General features: G+C 41.2%; 1 protein-coding gene across 1 annotated transcript in view; it reads right to left on the bottom strand.

Annotated features, from left to right (window-relative positions):
* Positions 1-21,725, bottom strand: part of THSD7B (thrombospondin type 1 domain containing 7B) — a 1,994,218-nt gene that overhangs the window by 1,494,424 nt on the left and 478,069 nt on the right. Inside the window, exon 3 of the mRNA XM_078682458.1 lies at positions 11,877-12,687. Coding sequence (XP_078538584.1) covers positions 11,877-12,687 — 811 coding nt within the window. The remainder of the gene's footprint in view (positions 1-11,876; positions 12,688-21,725) is intronic.

Genomic DNA, 21,725 nt, shown 5'->3' with positions numbered 1-21,725 from the left:
AATCCAACTCGGTCAAGGGCACCTGCAGATCCTCGAGGAATGCATGATTTAAGGTGGCAATATGCTGAGGACAGAGTCAAGCATGGGACCGCAGTGGTTTCAGCCTGGAAACTAAGTCCTCTGGTGTCTCCGTTAGAGGTGTCAGAGAGATGTCCAACTCACATTCTCCTCCTTAAAACAAACATCGGAAAACAGGTATGATGCAGTCTTCGTAGACTGGTCTGAATGACAGGAACCAAGAAGCACTTAGTTCTCGAAGGTGAGGCGCACCCAGATGTTGCACCATGCGCTCACGGTAATATCTTTCCAGGAGAACTTTTGCAATCTCACTGGCAGATGGTTCGCCCATTGCGAAGCAGGTAAACGACAATCAGGATTCGAGCAATAGCAAGCAGGATCAGAGTTAGAGCCCTGAAAATGCTTCCAGTATAACTCAGAGGATGGTCTGGAAGGTGTTAAGGAATACTGACCCTATGGTTTTAAATAGGTGTACAACACCGCTCATATCTGACATATTTACGATACGACCCACCATTTCTGTGAAATGTCAGGGGCTGTTTGTTTGTAAGGATTAGCACCTGTATCTTTGTCATGGTCCTTGCAACTTGAAGTTCAAAGGTTTCTTGTGCAGAGGTCAATGGCACGGTTTTCTGTAAAAGCATGGCTTTCATTCTGCTCAAAGCCTCAAACTGTATAAAAAAAACATTGAGTGAAGGCCATACTGGCGCCTCCCTGACTGTGTTTGTCAGAGGAAACAATATTTGCATACAGCAAGTAACCCTCGTGTTCACGGTGACCAGATAGGCAATGCCAGGGAGCATCCCACAACAACCTTGATCGTTCAGCATCAAGCAACTTCCATTTGAAAGTAACTCAAACACTGGCGTGATCATAGCAGCTGGAGTTCCTCTCATGTGGCAAGACAGATTTGAAACTGAACCACTACAGGCCCCGTGCATAACTATATCTTGGCACATGAGAGAACCGCTTAAAACACTCTTGCAGTTACTACAACTAAGAAGCACTTCTTGATCACCACTCCAGCATCCAAATCTATATGGTAAATGCCAGGATTTCTTAATGTATTCTCTATCCAATTTTTCATATTTACCTGCCTGCCTTTGTTCTAGGCAATAGTGAGACTGAAATGTTGTGAATGGGACAGCGATTTGGCCATGGATTAGCCACTCTGTGGATGGTAATTCAGCCAATGTGAATGGAAGCCTGTCCAGTTTTTCAATTTGCAGCATTGTATATTCAGCTCCTCTTTGTGCCATTTCTATCTGTATATCAGTTAGATTGTATTCTGAAATGGGAGACAAACTCTTTATAAAACGCCAAAGCACAAAGCCTGCATGCAAAGATTATAGCGTCCAGCTCAATAACATAATAGAACCTAACTTTCATTGGCCATGTTGTAATATGGCTAAATCCTGTTCCAGTATGTCAATAGCAGAAAATAATACTACCACAGCTAAAGCTTTTTCTAAGTACATATGGTCTATTTCCCGTATTCTCTCTGCGGCTTCTTGTTGGGAAATCTTCCAGATTTCATTATAGGCAGCATAAATGCCTGCATATATGAAACGTTTTTGACGTTGTTTCATAGGTCCCAGTAAAAAGTCCCTAGGATCCATGTTTTGTGAGAGTAAAGATAAGTGTTGTTTCACTTCTGCAAGTGTTGAGGTTTCTATCCATTCTAGGCACAACTTCCCCACACTATAGGATGTCACTACCCCTGGATGCTTTCTCTGTACATAACGTGGATCTGGCCTATGTGATGTGTAGGAACCGTTTATGACATGTGTTTGTGTCTAAGGGCCAAACCACCCACTCCTTCCAATTTGGATCTGATCTATTATACTTTAGTACGTCATTAATTGTTGCCTCTTCTTTTGAAGAAGAATTCTGCCACCCCTGTGATAGTGTAGGAAACTTTGGAGTGTTCCGGTCCTTTATCTCGGCTGCTCTGAGACAGGATGTCTGTAGCACAGTATTATTTAAAAAGATCATCTGCTGTGGAATGATGCATGCTCTAAAGTGCCTTGTGTACCCTGGACTTGCCAGTTCCTTGAACCCCAAATCCATTTTGAGTCAATTTCGTCTTTCCATAGGTTGAAACCCTGTTCAGACAACTGAGCCAAAAAGAAATTAGAGTAAATCTGTTTAGTGTTCGTCAACATAATCTTCAGTGCTGCTTTTGGTACAACCTTATAATAAAATGTGGCTGGATCTGTGGTATTAAACCCTGAAAAGTATGCACATTTCTGTGCAAACATTTGTGAACTACTTTTGGTGGTGTTGGGCAATGTTCCCACTGATGGTACTCAAATACACTCCTAGGTGAAATGGATTTGTGCAGGAAATGATGACCAAAATGTTGGTACCAGTACAATTTATCATAGTCTGATGAACCCTCTAACATTTCATTATTTGAAAATGCAGCAGTTTTCTCTGAATCAGACAACATGTTGTTTACTGTTTTACTGTCCCAATCATCAGAAAATGTACTGGAGGTAATGAAATCACTCAATGAGATTTTAAATGCATGATTAGTTTTTAAAAGTTTGGTTGGTTCGAACATGTTGAGATCAACCTTGTCCCATACTATACCATTGGGTATAAGAACAGCTGTAATGTTCACTGATGACAAATCTCTTTGTTCACAATGTGATGATGAATGTGGCTTCAGTAGGACGTTGACCTTTTGGGCTGTGGGACCTTGTTGAAGAAAGTGTCCATTGATAAGCATACTAAAAGTCAATACTAAGCCTAGCCAGAGAGAAAAACAATATACCAGAAATTACCCAGAGTGCAATCCAAGGTGATACCAGGTATGACTTTTGAAGAAAGAGAACAAAGTTATTTAACCCCTTGGCCGCTGCACTAATCCCGCTGTGGCGCTGGGGGGGCGTGGGGTGAGCGGAGCGCTTCCGTACTTGTGACAAAACCACACCGTGATGAGCCACGGGCGGCGTGTGCTCATGATGGCGTGGTTCCGTCATGGCCCCGCTCGCTCATTGATTCATCTGCACATGCGGGGACTTAATGCAATGTGGGCGGAGTGGCTGCAGCATGACGTAACAACGCCGTCATGAGCACACGCCGCCCGTGGCTCATGACAGTGATGTTCCGTCATAAGCAGGCAAGGGGTTCATTGTTGCTTGAATGGTGTTTTAGCTGGCGTACTTTCCTGCTCACTTTGATCCAGAGAAAATGTATCAAAGTTAATGAAATAGCCAGAAGCTGTTCGATCAATTGTTGGAATTGCATCGGGATCGGTTAAAATGTTATTTTCTTCTCCTCAAGGCATGTTGATGTAGACGTCTGTATTTGGTCTAATTGAAACTTGTGAATTATTCTGATTTTCATTTTGAATATAAATGTCATGTTCAAATGGAACAAGTTCCATAGCATTGATGCTTAGTCCTTTATTCCTTACAGGTGGCTCTTTAAATATGATAAGTCTTTCTGTTTGAACTTCTTGGATTGTAGCTAGAGGAGGGCGTCTGCTACAGCGAAGTCCACTAGGCCTACTGTTTAGTTTCGGCCACATAGTGTGGTTTAATTAAGTCGATTGAGACAAATCTTTTCTCTTTTTTTCCAGCAAGAGGCGGGAGCAGCACAGTTCTTGTTCCGTGTAGTGCAAGGACTGGTACAGGTTTTCTGTAAGAGAGTCCACATTCCTTTTGCCCGCAATTTTCTCTCTGCAGATCCCCGATGTTTGGGATCCAGACAGGTCTTGCCGTGACTACCTTGACTTCCTCAGTGGCGGTCTGCTTTAGATGGACATCGCTTTTTTTGTCCTGAATTAATTTAGATCCTGTAAAACAGCCAAACAATCATGGACATCAAATGGTGTTTTATCCACCACTGCACCTTCACAATCAAGTTCAGGTACCCACATTTGTGTCCCAAAGAGGACCTCATATGGAGTGACAGCCCCTAGAGAACTTATTGGCTGGTTGTTTAATGCCCGCTGTACCCCATAAAGGTGTGTGACCCAACTACCGCCCTTGCCTAATACCCTCGCTGTTAAAGATTGCTTTAAGTCCCGTTTTTTTTCTCTCCACAATCGATTTTCCCTCGGGATGGTACGGAGATGAGAACCGCAATGCTAGGACCATTCCTTCCAACCATTCCTTCCATGGCATCTTTGTAAGCCTGAGAGCTAAACGCAGGGCCGGGGTCAGAATGTAACGTGCTAACTGCGTGTGTACTGATAAAGACTCACATATCTTTTATAACAGTTCAAGCGTCAGCAGAACGCTGAGGCCATACCCATAGGAATCTCAAGCATGAATCCACTGCTACCATGATATACCTGTAAGTCCCGTCCGTTTGTAAGGGGCCGCAGTGGTCCAAGTACACACATGTGAGAAGTTTGTCGGACTTCAGTAATGGCGTCTGTGCCAGGCGTGCAACGGTGGAACCTTTTATCTGCTGGCAGATGTCGCATTTCAAGGCATAGTCTTTATTTTGCTTAGTAAACCCTGGCCACTAATAGCACTGTTTCAGTAAAGAAATAGTCACTGTAACGCCTGTGCTTCATTGTGCCACCTTGTAACCCGTTTTGTTTCCAATGCTGTAAGTATTCATTCTACTACTGTACACAGTAAAAAGAATCACACACGATTAGTGTGGAGAATTCTCGATCGATATTTACAAGTGCCAGTATGAGTCCTTTTAATTTGCCAACTGAGCCGTGCAGTCTCCTAGAGATTGCGTTTTTGTGCAACTAAGATGGAACTTGCCATCACGCATGCAACCTTTAGCGATAGCATACGCCGAAAAATATTGCTGCCTACTTTCCATAGCTGGTTGTGCAGGTCCATCGGCATAAATAATATATTCATACTGATCTAGAGGCAAGATTTCATTTGGTATAGGATATTCTTGTTCATATTGCAGGAATGCCTGTGTTTTTAAACTTGGATCAAATCTATATTAAACCTGGGCATAGGACAACGTTACGCCAGAGTAGTTTGTGCAACTACAGGCTACGCGAATTGCACGTAGCACAGTGCAAACACGTGAAGCTGTCTACTAAGACAGAACTATGGGTATTCTGTACCGCAAAGGTCCGACAATGGGAGTTCAAAAACTATGCGATAAGACCCATCGGGTTTGGATACAGTAAAGAGCAGATTATTCATTGGCGATACACATGTTTCGATCACTCCTTGATATTCCGATTGAGTGAGAATATCAGCGACAGGACCTTTTGCTTCCCGTCGAATAGGACATAGGGGTTTGGTTGAGGCATCGACCGCACTAGAGTATCATGTGGCAGTGAATCTTTATCCCAGCCAACTTGATTATGGTACAGAGCTGGCACCAGGGCCAAAGCCCAATCAGCTGCAAAAGCCTCTGCATGCTCCTTGGGAACGTAACGTGAAAAACTAGATAGTATCCCGTCCTTCCCGGGAGCCGCGGGCAGAACAAAAGTCGGGGGCCAGTCTGCCTCTGCTAGCAAAATGTCATGGGAAGTGGTCGGCTTATCCCAAAAAATCCCAGTGATTACACTCTCAATCTCACCCACTATACCAAAAATTATGTTGTACAGTCGATCCGGGGGCCCCACGGGTGTCAGCTGTCTCCACAGTAATGAAAGTATCAGTTGCTGTCGCCTCCAGACAAGGATGCAGTGCCTCCCACACTATTATAACTTCTGCTGCGCTGTCTAGCAGGGTTACTGGCCAAGTCAATTCCAGTAGTCATGCTCTCACTGTCTGAGGCATATCTCGCTGTCAATGCTGCAAATTTTTTCTTTTGAAAAGCGGCACGGAAACGTGCTTGTTTGTCCTGCTTCCCTTTACTGTCAAACTTACATGGCTGATCACATCCCCTTAGAACTGGCTGACTCTTGCCATGATCCTGGTGATCCCCACCACTAGCTTGAGAGCTGGATGTGTCCTGTGAAGAACGAGGAGAACACTGGACCTAAAATCTATCAAGAGTCCTAGTCATAAATACGCTCAGAAGATTCATGTGTTCGGAAACTAGCATGGAAACCCCTATTTCTGCTGTTGTTGGCCCTTTTTTTCCCTCCAGTTCTTTTTAGAAAAGACTGGACGTCCATTTGTGTGAGATGGCACCTTAGGCTCTGTTTGAGCCTGTGTTTCCGATTGAGTAAAAGGTTTGTTCCCCAAATTATTGCGGCCAATGGTTTTATAAGTTTATGTAATAATTTTTGGTAATTCGCGTGGTCTGTTTACTTCAGGGACTGCTGCCAAGCCGTTGGTGACTTGAAAGCTCTCAGCATTGCCCTTGACATTTGCAAGGATCATATCAGCCACCACATCGAACACTCCCACCAGACTCGTCCCCAGTTCCACGGCCGATTCAGCGCCATGTTCATCTTCAACGCGCTTTTTCACGGAGGGGAGGACAGTCATTGATAGTGTGCTGAAACACTTTGAATATACAGCTGTAAACACCTTTCCCCAGGTGTCACAATGAGCAAACTCTGGAATCAAATCCATAGGCAAACTAATAGGTAAATTCTGTGTTTTTCTACAGGAGAGGTGTTAGGAAAAACAACTTCAAACTGTCCAATAAGGTAATTCATCCTTATTTGTCAGACGCTTTCCCATTACCGAATTAACCATAACGGGACTGATAGTCAACTCACCAGCCCCTGTAAGTTGTGCAACAACTCCAGTTGGAGTCACCTGGAAAGCACGCAACACGAACTGTATAACCTCTCTGTGTACACAAATTGAGGAAGTATGCAACACCCGCAGTTTATGGAGCGTAGCTGTCTATAGCCCAAGCGGGTGTGCTGCATACCCAGCTAACACCGGTCATGTGGCCCCTTCTATTGATAAAGGACATAAACAGACCGGCGTAAATGTGTGAGGAAAGGCACCATTAAACCAAATTTGGTGTTGTCAAGCTGTGATTGGAACCTCAAGGGTCCGGTAGGGTTGATACGCAACCGGAATAGCTGCGGCAGTGCATTCATGAAACACATTCTCGTCTGCTTCCACCACCGGAAAGGTGACCCAAGAGTAAAAGACTTAGAACGTATATGCAGGATCCGCTTCTACCACAAAAATCAAAGACACCCCCACATCAGGGACACCATAATTTCTTAAGAAGTCCCTGAGCGGAGCACGATTGTGTGCGGCAGTGTTATGCCCCATCACGAAAGTAGGAAATACAGCTTAACATCAGGCAGCACAACAAGGGCAAATAAGAGAGACTACCCTTTTTTAGATAACTTCAAGCTTGAAAGAACCTATAAAAATGTCAATATAGGAGGTTGTCCCATCACAACCGCCTCCGCATCCAGAACTGAGGGTATTGTGGACAAGCACAAGCACTACTCAAGCGTCTCGCAGATAAGATGCAGACCAAACATTGGCGACGCCATGCTGCGGGGATTCTGCACATATACAAAACTATGCACAGGAAAACAGGACCTCAGTGAATAGCTGGTGTACCAATCTACCACATCCATACCCAAAATCCCAAACTTATTAGCTATAGTGTCCCATTCATTCTCTGTCTACAGCTAAGCTACCAATGAGTAGACAATCCAGAACACGTCACTCTATCTTGGAAATCGCGGGAGCCAGACACTCTTTCGCTCACTCACTCATACCTGTCCATAACAAGAGTAATCTGAGACGCGGTATAGTTTAAAATATTTATTTCAACCAACGCGCTCTATGGTACAGTACACGAGCCAATACTAGCAGCAAAAAGCATAAACACAATATAGTCAGCATTGTTACAATACCTTAGAATATGAACGGGGAAAGCATGTTTTAAAAAACAGTGGAAAAGGACTGAACGACCTTACCACCCTCCCCGTGACAAGAGATAGTTTATTATAAAAAGGAAGACCTCTGGCTTTGTCAGCAGACCCCCATACCTCAAGCCCTAGATGCAATGTTCACATCACAGGACAAGCACAGCTCTTCTTGCCCGAAAGGTGTCTCTCCAAGTGAGTAAAAACAGGTTGTGGATGCAATATTAAGGTACATGATTTTCAGGAGTGCAGCTGTGTGTAGCATGTTATGTCTAGGTGCCAGGGATCAGAACAGAATAACAAGGGGCATTGTTGTTTAACCTTGAACATCATGTGCAGACTAAACCTCAGTGCACAGCAAAGAATTTGCAAGGTAGACAGTTCTCATGTGAAAGTGACACAAACCATAGGCTTGTGAAATATATGCATGCAGTGTCGTGCGCAAAAGCATCCTCATGGCAGCGAAGCTCATGCCAACTTAGCAAATGTCGACAATAGACCTATAAGCCTTACTACACTATGCATTATACCAGCATGCATACTCCCCTGATGCTATTCCTCAATCACACTCAACATGAACAATAACATTTATGTTTATGAAAAAAAAGCTTAGGCACCGCACATGGTCTGAGATCATAATTAAATATGCAGTAACTGTTAGGATATGACTACTCGTCTATTGGCAGATCAGGCTCCTGTTAATGTGCTCATGCCTCAGCAGCCTGCCTGTTTCGGTCATTGGTTAGCACGTGACTAGCACCAGGCAGGATCAGGTTTTTTAACAAATTCTGATGGGCCCCCATGAAGACATTGCTGGTACGCTGGCAGGGCCAAGGCAAAATCTATAAAAAATACTCTACTAGTTTCCTGTTACTGTGTTCATGCAATTTGTCTTTGGTTTTGCAAGCAGTAGTAGTGATCACAAGTGTAAAATTAGGTAGAATCAGAGTAGATTGTGGGCATGCAATCATTTTACTCTAGTATCAGGTGCTTTGCAGCAGTTCTTTTTAGGTCTCGCGACCTATCGATGCGCGCAAGCGCATCGAGCGGAGCGAGAATTCAAGTAGCCAAAATCCTCATGAAACCACCAGCTTTTTGCTGGCGTTTTCATGAAGTTCACGTGAACCACGTGAACGCGCATCAGGCACTCCTCCCACACCTCACGGACATCTGTTCATTTCTCCTGCACAAGGCTCGCAAAAGGCTCTCCTCCCTCCCCACATCAAAGGCATCAATCACCCTCCCACAGGCTTCCCCAGCGCTGCCCCGCCCCCTGCTTCACGGCCAGGCCATCTGTTCCCTGCCAGACCTCTCACACCTCCGTCACATCATGCCTGTTTATGTGCTTGTAATTATTCGGCCTTACACTTTTAAACTGTTTCTTTCTCAATCATAGCAGAATTGTACTGCTTTACCAAATGTTTCAGAATTTCAGACACGCACTTCCTTAAGAGTAGTGTCACCACCCACTGTCCAGTCCTATATTTCTTTGGACAGTCTCGTCCTTTATAAACTCGATTGTTTTTTTTGTGTTTTTAGACCACCCCCATCTAGCATGGTCATTCTTCCAAGCCTTGGATTCCCTAGCTGTAGTCTCGTACTGTAATCCAGTTATCTCATCTCTGTTTGTCATTGAGAACTACGACTCCCAGAGTGCATTCGTCTATTCATTGAAAGCTGAGGGTTGGCGATGGGTCACGGTTATGCGCGGATCCCCTTTTGAAAAAGTTCAGCCCTTTGAATTGTTTTTATTTAGTTTCCGCATTAGTCGACGATGCAGGTATTGTTGTTGAACTGTCCGGTTCCTCAGCCCGGGTTTCTGATGTGTATTCTGGAACTTCTAGTTCAGGACAAAACTCCGGAAAATGCAGAGCGACAACTACTCACGCAAGGACGTGGGAAACTAGAGAGGCTTGTTATTTAAAAAAATTTTATTGCGTTTTCAGTGGTTCCTGATTAGACTCCGAGCTTAAATAAAAAATAAAAAGACTGCGCTATGAGCCCGCAGTGTCGTCTCCTCTGCCCCCTAACAAGTAAAAAAAAACAAGCATTGGCATAGACAATAGGTCTCGCTTGTGGGACATTATAAGTATTTAGTTTTGCAGCACAATATGCTTGGTGCAACAAGGATATTGTGCTGCAAAACTAAATACTTATAAGGTCCCACAAGCGAGACCTATTGGCAATGCCAATGCTTGTTATAGTTTGTCCTTGCTCGAATTTCTTATGTTTTTATCTGTTTCCGTGTACTTATTTTCTGAATTTTGCTGTAAACAAGTGTCACTCTTAGTGTCATATCATTAGTAGTTGATTGTCATTCATACGTATTCTGAAACCTAGAAAATGGCTCACGTAAGCACTCTTAAAATGTGGCAACTATGCAGTCTTGGTTTCATGTTGGCTAGTGACCTTCCATTTCTGGTGCTTTGCAATAGTTTTAAGATCTTCATAGATTTTCTTGTTGCTAGATAGGTTGTAATTTCTGATATTTATATGTTTCCATCATCTTCATTACTTGAATTTTGCTTGTCAGAAAGTGTCACTCATAGCCGCTGAATATCACTCATAATCATACAAATAAATAGAAAACGTCACATTTAAGCAATCTGAAACCTTGGCAGCAATGCATCAGTAGATATTGGTGAACCAGGGGAGGTCCTTAAATATTGCAAAGGAAAACTAATAAAGTCTAACTAATTTGCCACTTGGAAGTTTAGGTTTAAGTCAAGCACATCAATCACTACACATCATGATTATTAACATCTGCGCTATGACTTTAAGACAGAACTGGTGTACGAAGCATTTTTGTCTTCCCAAACGGTATTTGAAAGTGGCATGCTGAGGACGTCCCTTCCTAATACCGAATAGAGGTGTTATGTATGAATGTTTTGCCACCAAAATGTGCTTGCAAAACATTTTCAATTTACCACCAACTCGAAGTTGGTGGTAACCTATTCACAAATGGGAAGGGGTCCCCCTTTGAAAAGGGTTGGGAAAATATTAAGATCAGGCAGTAGTCCAAGGAACCACTGCCTACTCTTAAAAAATAAACCTTCCAAGTTTAACATGTTCTTTGTAAATGCATCCCATTTTCTTTGAAGAAAAACTGGCGGCATTTAAAACAAAGATTGCCTTACATAAAAGCAATCACATACACGGTGGTCTGCTGACCCCAGCAGGCCACCATCCTGTGATGGCAGCGAATCCCATTGGGTCAAAATTGCGACTTATAAACATGAGGTTGGGCTATTTGCGACCCAAAACAATTAGCTATTTGAAACTCAAAAGTTTCATACATGAGAAGCGATTTCCTAATTGCGATTCACATAAATTCACAATGAGGTAATCACTATTCCTATTTTTGAATATCTGGCCTTTGATATCTTAGAAGACTGCGGTGCAATCATCAAAAAGACACGTTGGAATGACCTAATTGTGATGGGTATGCCAAGATGCAGGTGCTATGCTCATTGTGCAACAGGATTCAAGGTGCACCTCACTGATGAGGAACAAGTTAAGCAAAAGTGGTCTGGAATTGTTTGTATTGCCTTCTGGGGGGGGAAAATGGTGTGGCAGTTAAAACTACACTGTTCCCATAGGGGGAGGATGGAGACTGACTTACATATAGCTGGTTTCTCTATAAGGTGGTGGGTGCAGTGGGTGATAAACAGTTGACAGCAAAGTGCTCCGAGTGATGCCAACAACTGTGATTAATTCACACAATCCTTTTATCACTATGTGTTTGTTACACTAACGAAAATTGTATTTCCCTGAACTGTTTCAGTGCAAACTATTGATATTCTATAAACACCTTAATCAATACTTGCATTTATAAGTAGGACCATTTTGAGTACATGGCAAGAGATTTGGATCTCGGTTACTTCTGACCTATTTTGAATCCTGTAGTGTGAACCAGCCAAATGTGGCATGTACCTGGACGGAGACATTTCCGATATTTGTAGACAGACTTTGATAACTGCAACTTAGGTTACGTTGGCGCTGAGTCCTTTGAGAAGTAATCAAGGAGTCACCATTTTCATTCATTGCTTTCATTGTTGACAAAAATATAAAACAATAAGCACAACATTAGATTTGCATTGAATAATGTAGTTCTTACCTTAGCATAGCGTTTTTTCCATCACTCCTACTGCACCTAACCTGCCTTGTTTGGTAACCTATTTCTATGCTCCAAAGTTTGGAATGATGTATAGGTTTATTGCTTTGTTGTCTAAAAGAACCTCTCTCTGAAGAGTCTGAACTGAAATCCAGCATTGTTCTCCCACTAAGATGTATATCTTTGAGATGAGGCATTCTGCATTCACTCCAAGGTCCAACTTTAAGGCTGTATGTGTAAATTTCTTCTCCAGCAGGACAGGACTGTTTAGATTCACACAATCTTGACTCAGTTAGGTTTGGACATTTGGAGCCACCGTACAGAGAAGGAGAAAGAACTGAACGAGTTCTGTGCTGTAGACTCTTTCCACAGCCTTTATTACACTTGGACCAAGATGAGAATTCAGACACAACGCAGTCCCGTGGGCAAGGAACTAAACACACTTGTTCAGTAGGTGGCCGTGGAGTAAAATATTCACATATTTCATCAGCAACGACTGTTCTGTTCAATGTCTGCATGCAGTGTATTTTTCTGTGCTGCAGTCCATGCTGTGCGGTTGTACATTCTGAAGTTCGTGGTTTGACCTCACCGTGGGCAAAAAGAACCAGCTTGCACATTTGCCACTCTGATACTTCCCATTCAAAGAGTTCATTGTGCCAGTCACAAACCTTGAAACAGCTTTGCTGGCTATCAGGCCTGCTTGTTTGTTTACAGTGTGAATAATGAGTTGTCCATCCATCTTTGTGTACACACCATACTGATCGGCTCTGAATTCCATCAGGTCCACAATCACCTGCGCAGCGACCCCAGGGGCCTAAACAAATAAAAATACATCAGTTATCACAAAGGTATTCAGGTCTCTATTGATCATGTTTAGCCATGGCAGACACATTTACAATAAAATATATTCTCAAATACCAATGTTCTAGTTGTTTACCACGAGATTTTGATCGATATGGTCCTAAAACAACTAACGAATCCATTCAATTGTTCAGAAAACTCCATAGAAAGTTTAGTAAAGGGAGGAAATAATCTTTTGACAATAATAATTAAAAATCAGGGTGTATTTAATAACGTACTGTTGGATTTGGCCCTTTCTGCAGGGTTATCCTCAAACTTTTAGCCTTCCCCTTTTCCTTGACCGCCTTTTTGTTGGCATTAGGACTCTGGGCACTTTTTCACAGCTAACCAGTGATAAAGTGCTTCTGCTCTTTCCCCTAAACATGGTGTGATTTGTTTACACCTGTTTGCCATAACGATTTACTTGTAAGTCCCTGGTAAAGTTTTATCCCATATACCAAGGGCCTGTAGCAATGATTGTGCAACCCACAGAAGTTTTAAACCCGCCTCAGACCTGCCACTGCAGGCCCTGTATGAGCAGTTTACTTTCACTTCAAGTGGACATTTAAAATTACTTGGCAAGCCTTAAACTCCCCTTTTACTACACATTGGTCATGAAGGTCTACGGGTTAGTCAATGTTTGGGGGACATCTTCCACGTGGTGGGGTGCGAACCCTGTGGAAGAACTCGAGAGTGGCATAGAGCCACAGTTGAAGACTGAACTGCCTAATTAGATTCCAGTCTCTTCGGGAGCCCACACTAATTACTGTATAAACTTTAGTAGGCACACATGCGATTATGTGCTCTATGTTTTCCTAATGCAATTGTTTACAATTTTCCTGCAATGTATGAGATTCTCTCTAATCCTGCATACTTGCACTAATCAAGTTATTTATATTGTTCCTCTTGTGTGACTCATAATGCTGAAATCTATTTTTCTAATAAGTGAAGTCGCTTTTGTGGTGTATTTATTGTGTGGCTGTGTGCGAGTGTGTTGCACAAATGCTTTACACATTGCCTCTGTAGATAACCCTACCTGCTCTGCGCCAAGCTGCAGAAGTTGAGCACAGGTTATCTTTTGATGTGTATCTGACTTAACCTGACAACATTGGTGGGTTCTGCCTGGCTGTGTTGCATACCTTAACCAACCAGATACCCCATGTCTAACATGTTGGTACAATTCTTTGGATTTCCCTAGAGAAAAAATAAATCAAACTATAGCAATATCCACACTATGGTACTTACGGCACCTTAGCACATGTAAGATATTTTGTAAGTTATTTTTACAGTTGATGGAATGAAATAAAACTGACTGCACATTTGATTTTAAGCTAACAGCATAATTCCTAGGAGCTAAGGGAATATGGCCTCAGGAAAGAATGAGCTGATTGAAGAGATGAATGAATTTCATAACTAGTGACATTGACTGTAGTAGAAACAATTTCTTCAGGTACTGTGGGGACGCACCACATTTACAGAGCAGAAGCTGCTCCTTATTTCTCATTTTTTAAAGATCAAGTCAGGGATTTCCTTGTTTTTGTCGCAAACGCCACCATTTCCATGCAGTATTTAATTCCATATTATGGTGTGCCAGAAGCACTTGCATAAGTGGCATCATTGTGACCATTTGTCAGACCACACTGAGGCAGACCAATCTCACAAGGATAGTTCTGATGCTTAATCCAGGCTGGATATGATGCTCCTGTCCTGCCACTAGTGGAGAATCCCCAGGACTTCATCAATCTGTCCATGGCCACTACAATCTGAGTTTGTGAGGGTCCTCTACCACCTAACTGGCCAGATAGGAGGGCTACCTTCACCTACATACCGAGGCATCTGACGAAGATGTTCAATATGTTCAACAGTGGATACAAAATGTGCTGGGTCCTCTTCTGATGGAGGCCATTTAGCAAATTTGCACTAAAGAGGAATTGCACTGTTTTATGCATCTAGGTGATGATTATGACTTCTTTATCAAGTATTGATACAGGGCAACAGACAATATTCCCTACGCTTGCACTGTATGAAAGGTTCAGACCTAGGATTTCGAAGGAGGTTTTATGTCCAGGATTCCCCCAGGTCATCACTTGAGGCCCCTCTCCAGTTTAGTTTAAGGCCACATTATCATATGTGGTCAAGGTGGACTCTTTGAAGCTTGGACTTTTCTACCCTACCTGTGAACAATAATTTTGGCCCCAGGCAGCTTCTTCAATCTTACCTCAGTGCTTCTGTGTGCATTTTGGACCCAATGTTTCCTCTGGGTGTTTCCAAGACTTTGTTCAAAAGGCATCAATTATTCAAATGTCAGAGTCAGAGGGGGTCCTGACTTGCTACTCTATCATGTACATGGTGCAGAAGTCTTTGGCAATTTTGTCCAATCCTAATGCTGAAGAAGGTAAATTCTATTTTGCCCCACAAAGTTTTCAAGATGATACTGCTTCGGGCAATCTTGCCACTGGTTTCTCCAAGGTGCTTACTTGTCTCAGTGGACCTAACAGATACCTGTTCAAATACATCCAGCTTCCATAAGTTCCTCTGGTTCTCTGTCATGAGACAGCTTTTCCAGTTCTGTGTCCTTCTCTGAGATGGGGCAAATGTATGAGACCAGTGGACTCCAACTCCATGCTCGCATGGTTAAGATAACACAAACGTTGAGTTCTATGTAGAAGATGTTTCTTTTTCTAGTGCTAGTATCATGATACCAAATTGGTATGGATGAAAATGCAGCTGGGAACACCCTGCCCTTTACATGCTACAGGATCAAATGAACTGAGTTCATATCCTGGTACAGATTTAATATTTCAGTATTATTAATGGGATTCTGTAATCCCTGTATTAACAGCAGTCCTTAATTTCTTTATAATCGATGACTTGTGACTCAACCCAGTGGCTGATTATAAAGAAAAGACCTCAGAACACAGCCATTATAGATTATTACAGTCAAGTTCTCATGTTACAATGCCTGCTGCCAAAGACAGCTGCCAGGCCAAAGGCAGGTCAGGTCATTGAGCATTATTGAAGCAGCTGTTTAAATCAACAAAAATGGAACACTGCTTTTCTTTCTTCTGCTCTATGTTGATAACTTACTCTGACAAGCAGAGAGAATATGATTTTTTTACCTCTTGCTTACAGAACAGCTAGAATCTTTTGACATGCTTCTACACATTATGAGCTAGAACAGCTTTTTATATAACTGACTTGTATTGAACTGTTTCTAATATCTGTTTCCAAGAAAAACCTAACAGATTTTTCATGTGTTGAATTTTGCACTAGAGGTTTTATTTTTATTCTTCATCTTTGCACACATGTTTGCTTTTTCATATGAAAGAGCTGCATTCCATGGTTTTTAGTGGGTTGCAGGAAAGGCATACCTGTTAATGGCTTTGCAAGTCACCTCAGCGTTCCATAACCTTATATAGTAACTCAGCCTTTGGCCTTGCTTCTCTATATAGTTATCGAGCTCCCCAGGGACTTAAAATATTCCTATAATGTACAGGGCGTACTTTCCTCCTTATATCTCCATTAGACAAAAGGATAATTTACCTGTTCTTCTGGGTGTATGTCAACAGCATTCAGCAGTGTGTGCAACGTGTATTAGCTGGAAATCAAGCTAAGTGCTGAGACCAGAGTGCCTTTGCCTCTATCTGATACAACACACACACAGGAACCATTGGTTCAGCCAAGTTAAGATCATTAAATATAAAAGAAGTTTCTTCAATTGCACTTCATGTAGATGAGTGCATACTTTATGCCAAATTCATTTCCAGTATATTGCACTCTTGGAGGACGCCATCGTAGGACGTTCGCAGTAGCATACTTTCACAACCACTAATACATGTTCTTGTCAGAATTTAACTGCATTATAATAAAGTTTAAAAATAAATATTCATATCTATCTTGGCCAACAATATATTAGTATCAATTTCAGGGAGATGATTTAAAATATGTTTCAGCATTATTTGATCACAACAGCAATATTAAAAAGAGTTTAATAAACCGAATCAGCCTTTACTTTCTAAAATTATATAGTTGTGATTCCTCGTTTTTGATCATTGTTTTTTAAAAGTAGTTCATTGGTTGGATTTAAACCTAAAGTTCGACTAATCTATAAAGCAGCAGAGTTTAGCAAAATATTCATGTTATTTACAGCTCTCTCGAATACTAAATTCTAACAATCTCCATCAATCATATTTATCATATTAGCTGATTTTATAAATCTATATTGTGTTAAATATCTGATTGCTTATTATCGGATGCTTCATATTCAATGCCTTGATGAACAACATACGTTTGACTAACAATTTCTATACCTCACAATGGAAATATTTCATTATTTTGAAGCAATGTGTAAGCTTGAGCTCCTAAGCAACGTAGCTGTAATGCTTATCCATCTATTAAGAATACAATGTCGTGTTATTCCAAAGATCGTGTTTCTCTTTTGTTGCTGAGTTCAGATATTCTTCCTATATCTGCATAACTTAAAGAAATATAATATGGCATGCTCAAGTAACTTGTCATTGTAAGTAACAATGTTTGAACTGATATAAGACCACCCTATATGCAACACTATACCTAATCAGTGTTGCAGTACCTTCACACTAAAGGAAAATATTCCGGTGAACCCACTATTCATTGGAACTCATTGTAATCGTTTATTTGTAAGGAATCCTGGAGTACCTTTATGGAAAGTGGGATTCGTATGGCTTTTGTCATAGCCAGGATTCTTGACCTAAGAAATAACCTCACTGACATAAGTCTCGCCCCCCAGATACCCTTGCTCTTCCTCAAATTCTTACTGTTTTCTTTTCTAGAGAGTGAATAAGACTCGTGTGGCATTCTAATAGCGTTTAAAAAATAAATATGGGCATTCCAGCGAGCAGGATATGAACTAGAATGAAATTGTCAAATATTTCTTTAGGAGTCAGTGGAATCAACTGAGTGGATACTACGCACATTTGCATGGGGTTTCAGCAATTAGCAAACCCTAAAAATGATTGGAATGCGTTAGTAATGTAGGAATTTTTCTATTTGCTAACAACACTCTTTATAAAACAAAAAGCCGTAGATGATGTCCAAGATTAAATCACTATCAATCGGAGGCCCAAAAGAAGTTTGAAATATACAGGCCTAAATGTTAAAATAAATATAGTAAGCTTTTATTTTAAAATGACCAAACGTTACCAATCAATGCATGTATTTATTTCTCCAACACTGCTTTATCTCACTGTAAAAGTACATGTACTCCTGCCCTTGACAGGAAAAGAACTGTGGTAATTTTGCGGTGAGAAGTTTCTGAAAATTATTTGTAAATATCCAAATAACTGATTTTATTGTTGTTCACTCTTTTCACAGGTGTACGTATTCTGAAAACTCCACACCCCGCCAACATATAAGATATATTCACAATTAAATTATGCACACCATCAAGGTAAACTATAAAGTTGAATCTGCACTCCTAAGGATTTTACTCGAACACCTAACTTTTAATTGATTTGTCCAAAAACTACATACATTTGTCTTTTTTTAATCAATTCCCAATAAAGAACATGGCGGTAGAAAGAAGAAAAATATTGAATTTTAACATGGTCCTCTAAACTAAGCAAGGATGGTTAGGTTTGACTGAGGATAGGATTCTAATGACATTTCTTTTTAGTAATAGTTTTCGCACCCAAGCTTTAACTGTGCAGCATACTTAGATGCACTTGTGGTCCAAAAGTAAAATTGGACTCACTATATACATTTGAATTGTTTTACATATTGGATTTATAGAAATTTCATTGTGATAGTTGAGTGACCAGAATGCAAGGATCCCTTGTTTTGTTATTGATCATACTACTACAATGGTAGAAGTATTTTGAGTTAAATGCAATGTATGGGTGCAAGAAATGCAAATACAAGAAAAGAAATGCAAGGATTTCAATTAAACACTACTTTTTTCTTCCATAAAATGCATGTCTGTAAACAAGTTTGGATTCCTTCCATCAGAGAGATCTAGTGCCCCAGGATCAAGCATGGAAATATGCAAGCTGTGCCCCCTGCTGGGGGTTCCAGGAACTCCTTTTATGACCCGGCCATCTGGACACGGTCACCGCAGATTTTTGCCTTCCTTTCCTGACCCCGTTATTGTTGGCTTTTAAGACTCTATGCACTTTAATTCTGCTAACCATTGGTAAGTGCCTGTGCTCTCCCTTGACTTCATGGTAAAATTGGCATACACATAAATGGTACATTTAATTTACTTGTAAGTTCCTAGTAAATTGTATGGCATGTACCCAAGACCTGTAAATTAAATGCTACTAGTGGACTGCAGCACTCCTTATGACACCCGGTGAAGTAGGCTTTTGAAACATGTCTTAGGCCATTCACTGCAGGTCTAGGGAAGTTTTAAAATGCAATTTGGAACTGGCAGAATAAACGGTTTTCCAGGCCTAATCCTTCCTTTTTATTATACCCATAAGGTAGGCCTAAAGGTTTCATAGAGCATAGTGTATGGAATTTAAAAAGTAGGACATGTGGCTTTCAGTCTTACATATCCTGGCACTGAAAAACCTCTACATTGGTTTTCCTCTGCTGTAAGGCTGTCTCTCCTATAGACTAACACTGGATTACCTTATTACACTTAACAAATGCTAACATCAGTATGGAATCAGATAGAGATATTTTGGTTACACTCAAATGATTTGCAAATTGAAATCCCCTTCAATGTTAAAGTCAGCATTTAAGTTTCCACTTAGAAAATAACACTTTGCCAGTGTCCTGAATCACATGACTGTGGATGGTTCTCCTTTTGTGGGTTGGGTATTCCTCCCAGACAATGAGACAAAGGAAACCTAGGTGTGAGGGGAGAGGCATTTCATGTCAGGATTGTTGAGGAGAAGTTGTGCCCTGATATCATAACACTTCAAAGGAGTGTGCCTGCAGCACACACAAAGGAATATGACACCAGGACTGCCCTTGACTTTGTGACCCTGGACAGTTTGGAGTCAAACCCAGGGGAAGAAATTACCATAATCAGTTTTGCAGGTAGGCCAGGTAGTTCCCCACACAAAGGGTGGCTTAGGTATAATTGTAGCGGTACAAAACGGGGTGGTATAATTGTAGCAGCTTCAGAACCTCTCAACAAAACACTCCTGAGTCTGGGGAAGATCAAAAGAAGGACTGCCATGCTGTCTGAGGAAGAGGGACCACCCTGCTGACTGAAAACTCACCTACTTGCCCTAAAACCAGGATCAGTTGGTTGACCTTCTATGTGAGCTACAGGAACACAACAAGCTTTGCTAGCATCATTAAAGCTCCTTCTGAAGGAAAGGTAAAGATGCAGTTGTTTTGGGCTCCTCCCAACTGCAAAGCGACTTCTTTGTCCAAAATGTGGCTGCCCGCAACGACCACCAACGCAAAGCTCCAGCTGCATTTTGCTCTTTGCAACCATCCATGACAACTGGCAACATGAGACCTGTGCTACAAGCTGTCAGCAATTGTCCACCATGATCAATCAACTCAAAGCTCTAGTGGTGGCATGCTTCACGCAGCAACCACGACCATCCACGCCACTTGACCTGCTCTTCATCCTAAAAGCCTCCTCCTGGTCCCCACGAATGGCCCCCTTTGTTCTGAACATGAGATGGTAACCCTTCAGTGGGACTATTCTGGTCCCTGTATCAGAGCCACACTCCATCCCAGTCATCCTGAAATTTGTGGCTTTTCCCTGGTCTAGCGTGACCCAATAACCCTGAGTGGCACTTTGTGCTATTTGGTGATATTTTTGCCAAAAACTATAGAAACTTATATCTCCACTTCTACTAATTTACTTTTTTGTGGTTTTGGTGTCATTTTATTTATTAAAATTTGTTCTGTGCTTCTGGGAGTTTTCTTGCATTTTGTTTTCACTTTAATACTGTTTAAGTGCTGCATAAATTCTTTACACATTGCCTCTAAGTTAAACCTGACTGCTTTGTACCAAGCTACCAATGGATTACGTACAGGTTAATATAATGACTTTTGTTGTTTACTCTGAAAAGGATTTTGTTTATTATTTGAGCAGGGATTTCACCCCTCAACTAATAACCTAATTTCCTACACTCCTTAACTTTATTTCAACAATCACGGCAAAAATCTTTTACAGCTTCCTAATGATAAAGACAACTCACTAGCAAAAATATTTCTAGACTGTATTGTGGCTTCCAGAAATAAATGATAACAAATTATATTAGCAACAGCCAACCTACTATATTCTAACTTCACTGCACTCTGCCCTCTTGCCTTTATTCCAGGAGCTTAAATCATCAAATGGAGAATACCACTGGGAGTTTGGTATTATTTCATTCTATCTGATCCATCCTCTCCGATTTCTGTGCTTCAAGTGAGTCTTTTTTATTTTATTTTATGTTTTTTTTGTATTTGAGGAGGCTAGAAAAGCAGATATAAATCCATTTATTAAGTTACATTTCTAGCAATATAATCAAATATATTAATCCATTATAACCTCAGTGAGTTCTAGATCTCAAAATTCCGCGAACATCCATGTGTTGTGCTTGCAAAAAATCATACTTTGACGTGCATTGTGAGTTGTCTAACGATTGCTACTAGACTATAGCCATGTAACATTGTCCTTCAAACGCATAGGCCCTCATGTACAAAGATTCCATTTAAGGAATCATAAATTGTGACAAATAATGATTCATAATTTGCAATTCCTTCAATAGAATAGGAAAAATTGATTTGTTAGAAGTTGTTGCAATTTGCGCACCGACTTCTAATGAGCCTATAAGTGTTTTGAGACCCGACCCATGTATTATTCAGTTGGTTCTCAAAATACCGGTACATAGTGAGTCGTAATTCGACCTACCTCATTAATATGCATGAGATGGGATGTATATTGAGATCCACAATGACTGTCTGCAATTACAGGAATGGCCGCCTGCTGGGATCAGTAGACCACCATGCCCTTAACACACTCCTTTCAAATACTGATTTGGTTTGTATTGATAACCTAATTAGTCATTCTGTAGTATT

The sequence above is a fragment of the Lissotriton helveticus genome, chromosome 3_1 (assembly GCF_964261635.1).
Source record: "Lissotriton helveticus chromosome 3_1, aLisHel1.1, whole genome shotgun sequence".
NCBI lineage: Eukaryota > Metazoa > Chordata > Amphibia > Caudata > Salamandridae > Lissotriton > Lissotriton helveticus.
Note: the sequence above shows the minus strand (reverse complement) of the source record. Positions and strands in the feature narration are given on the sequence as shown.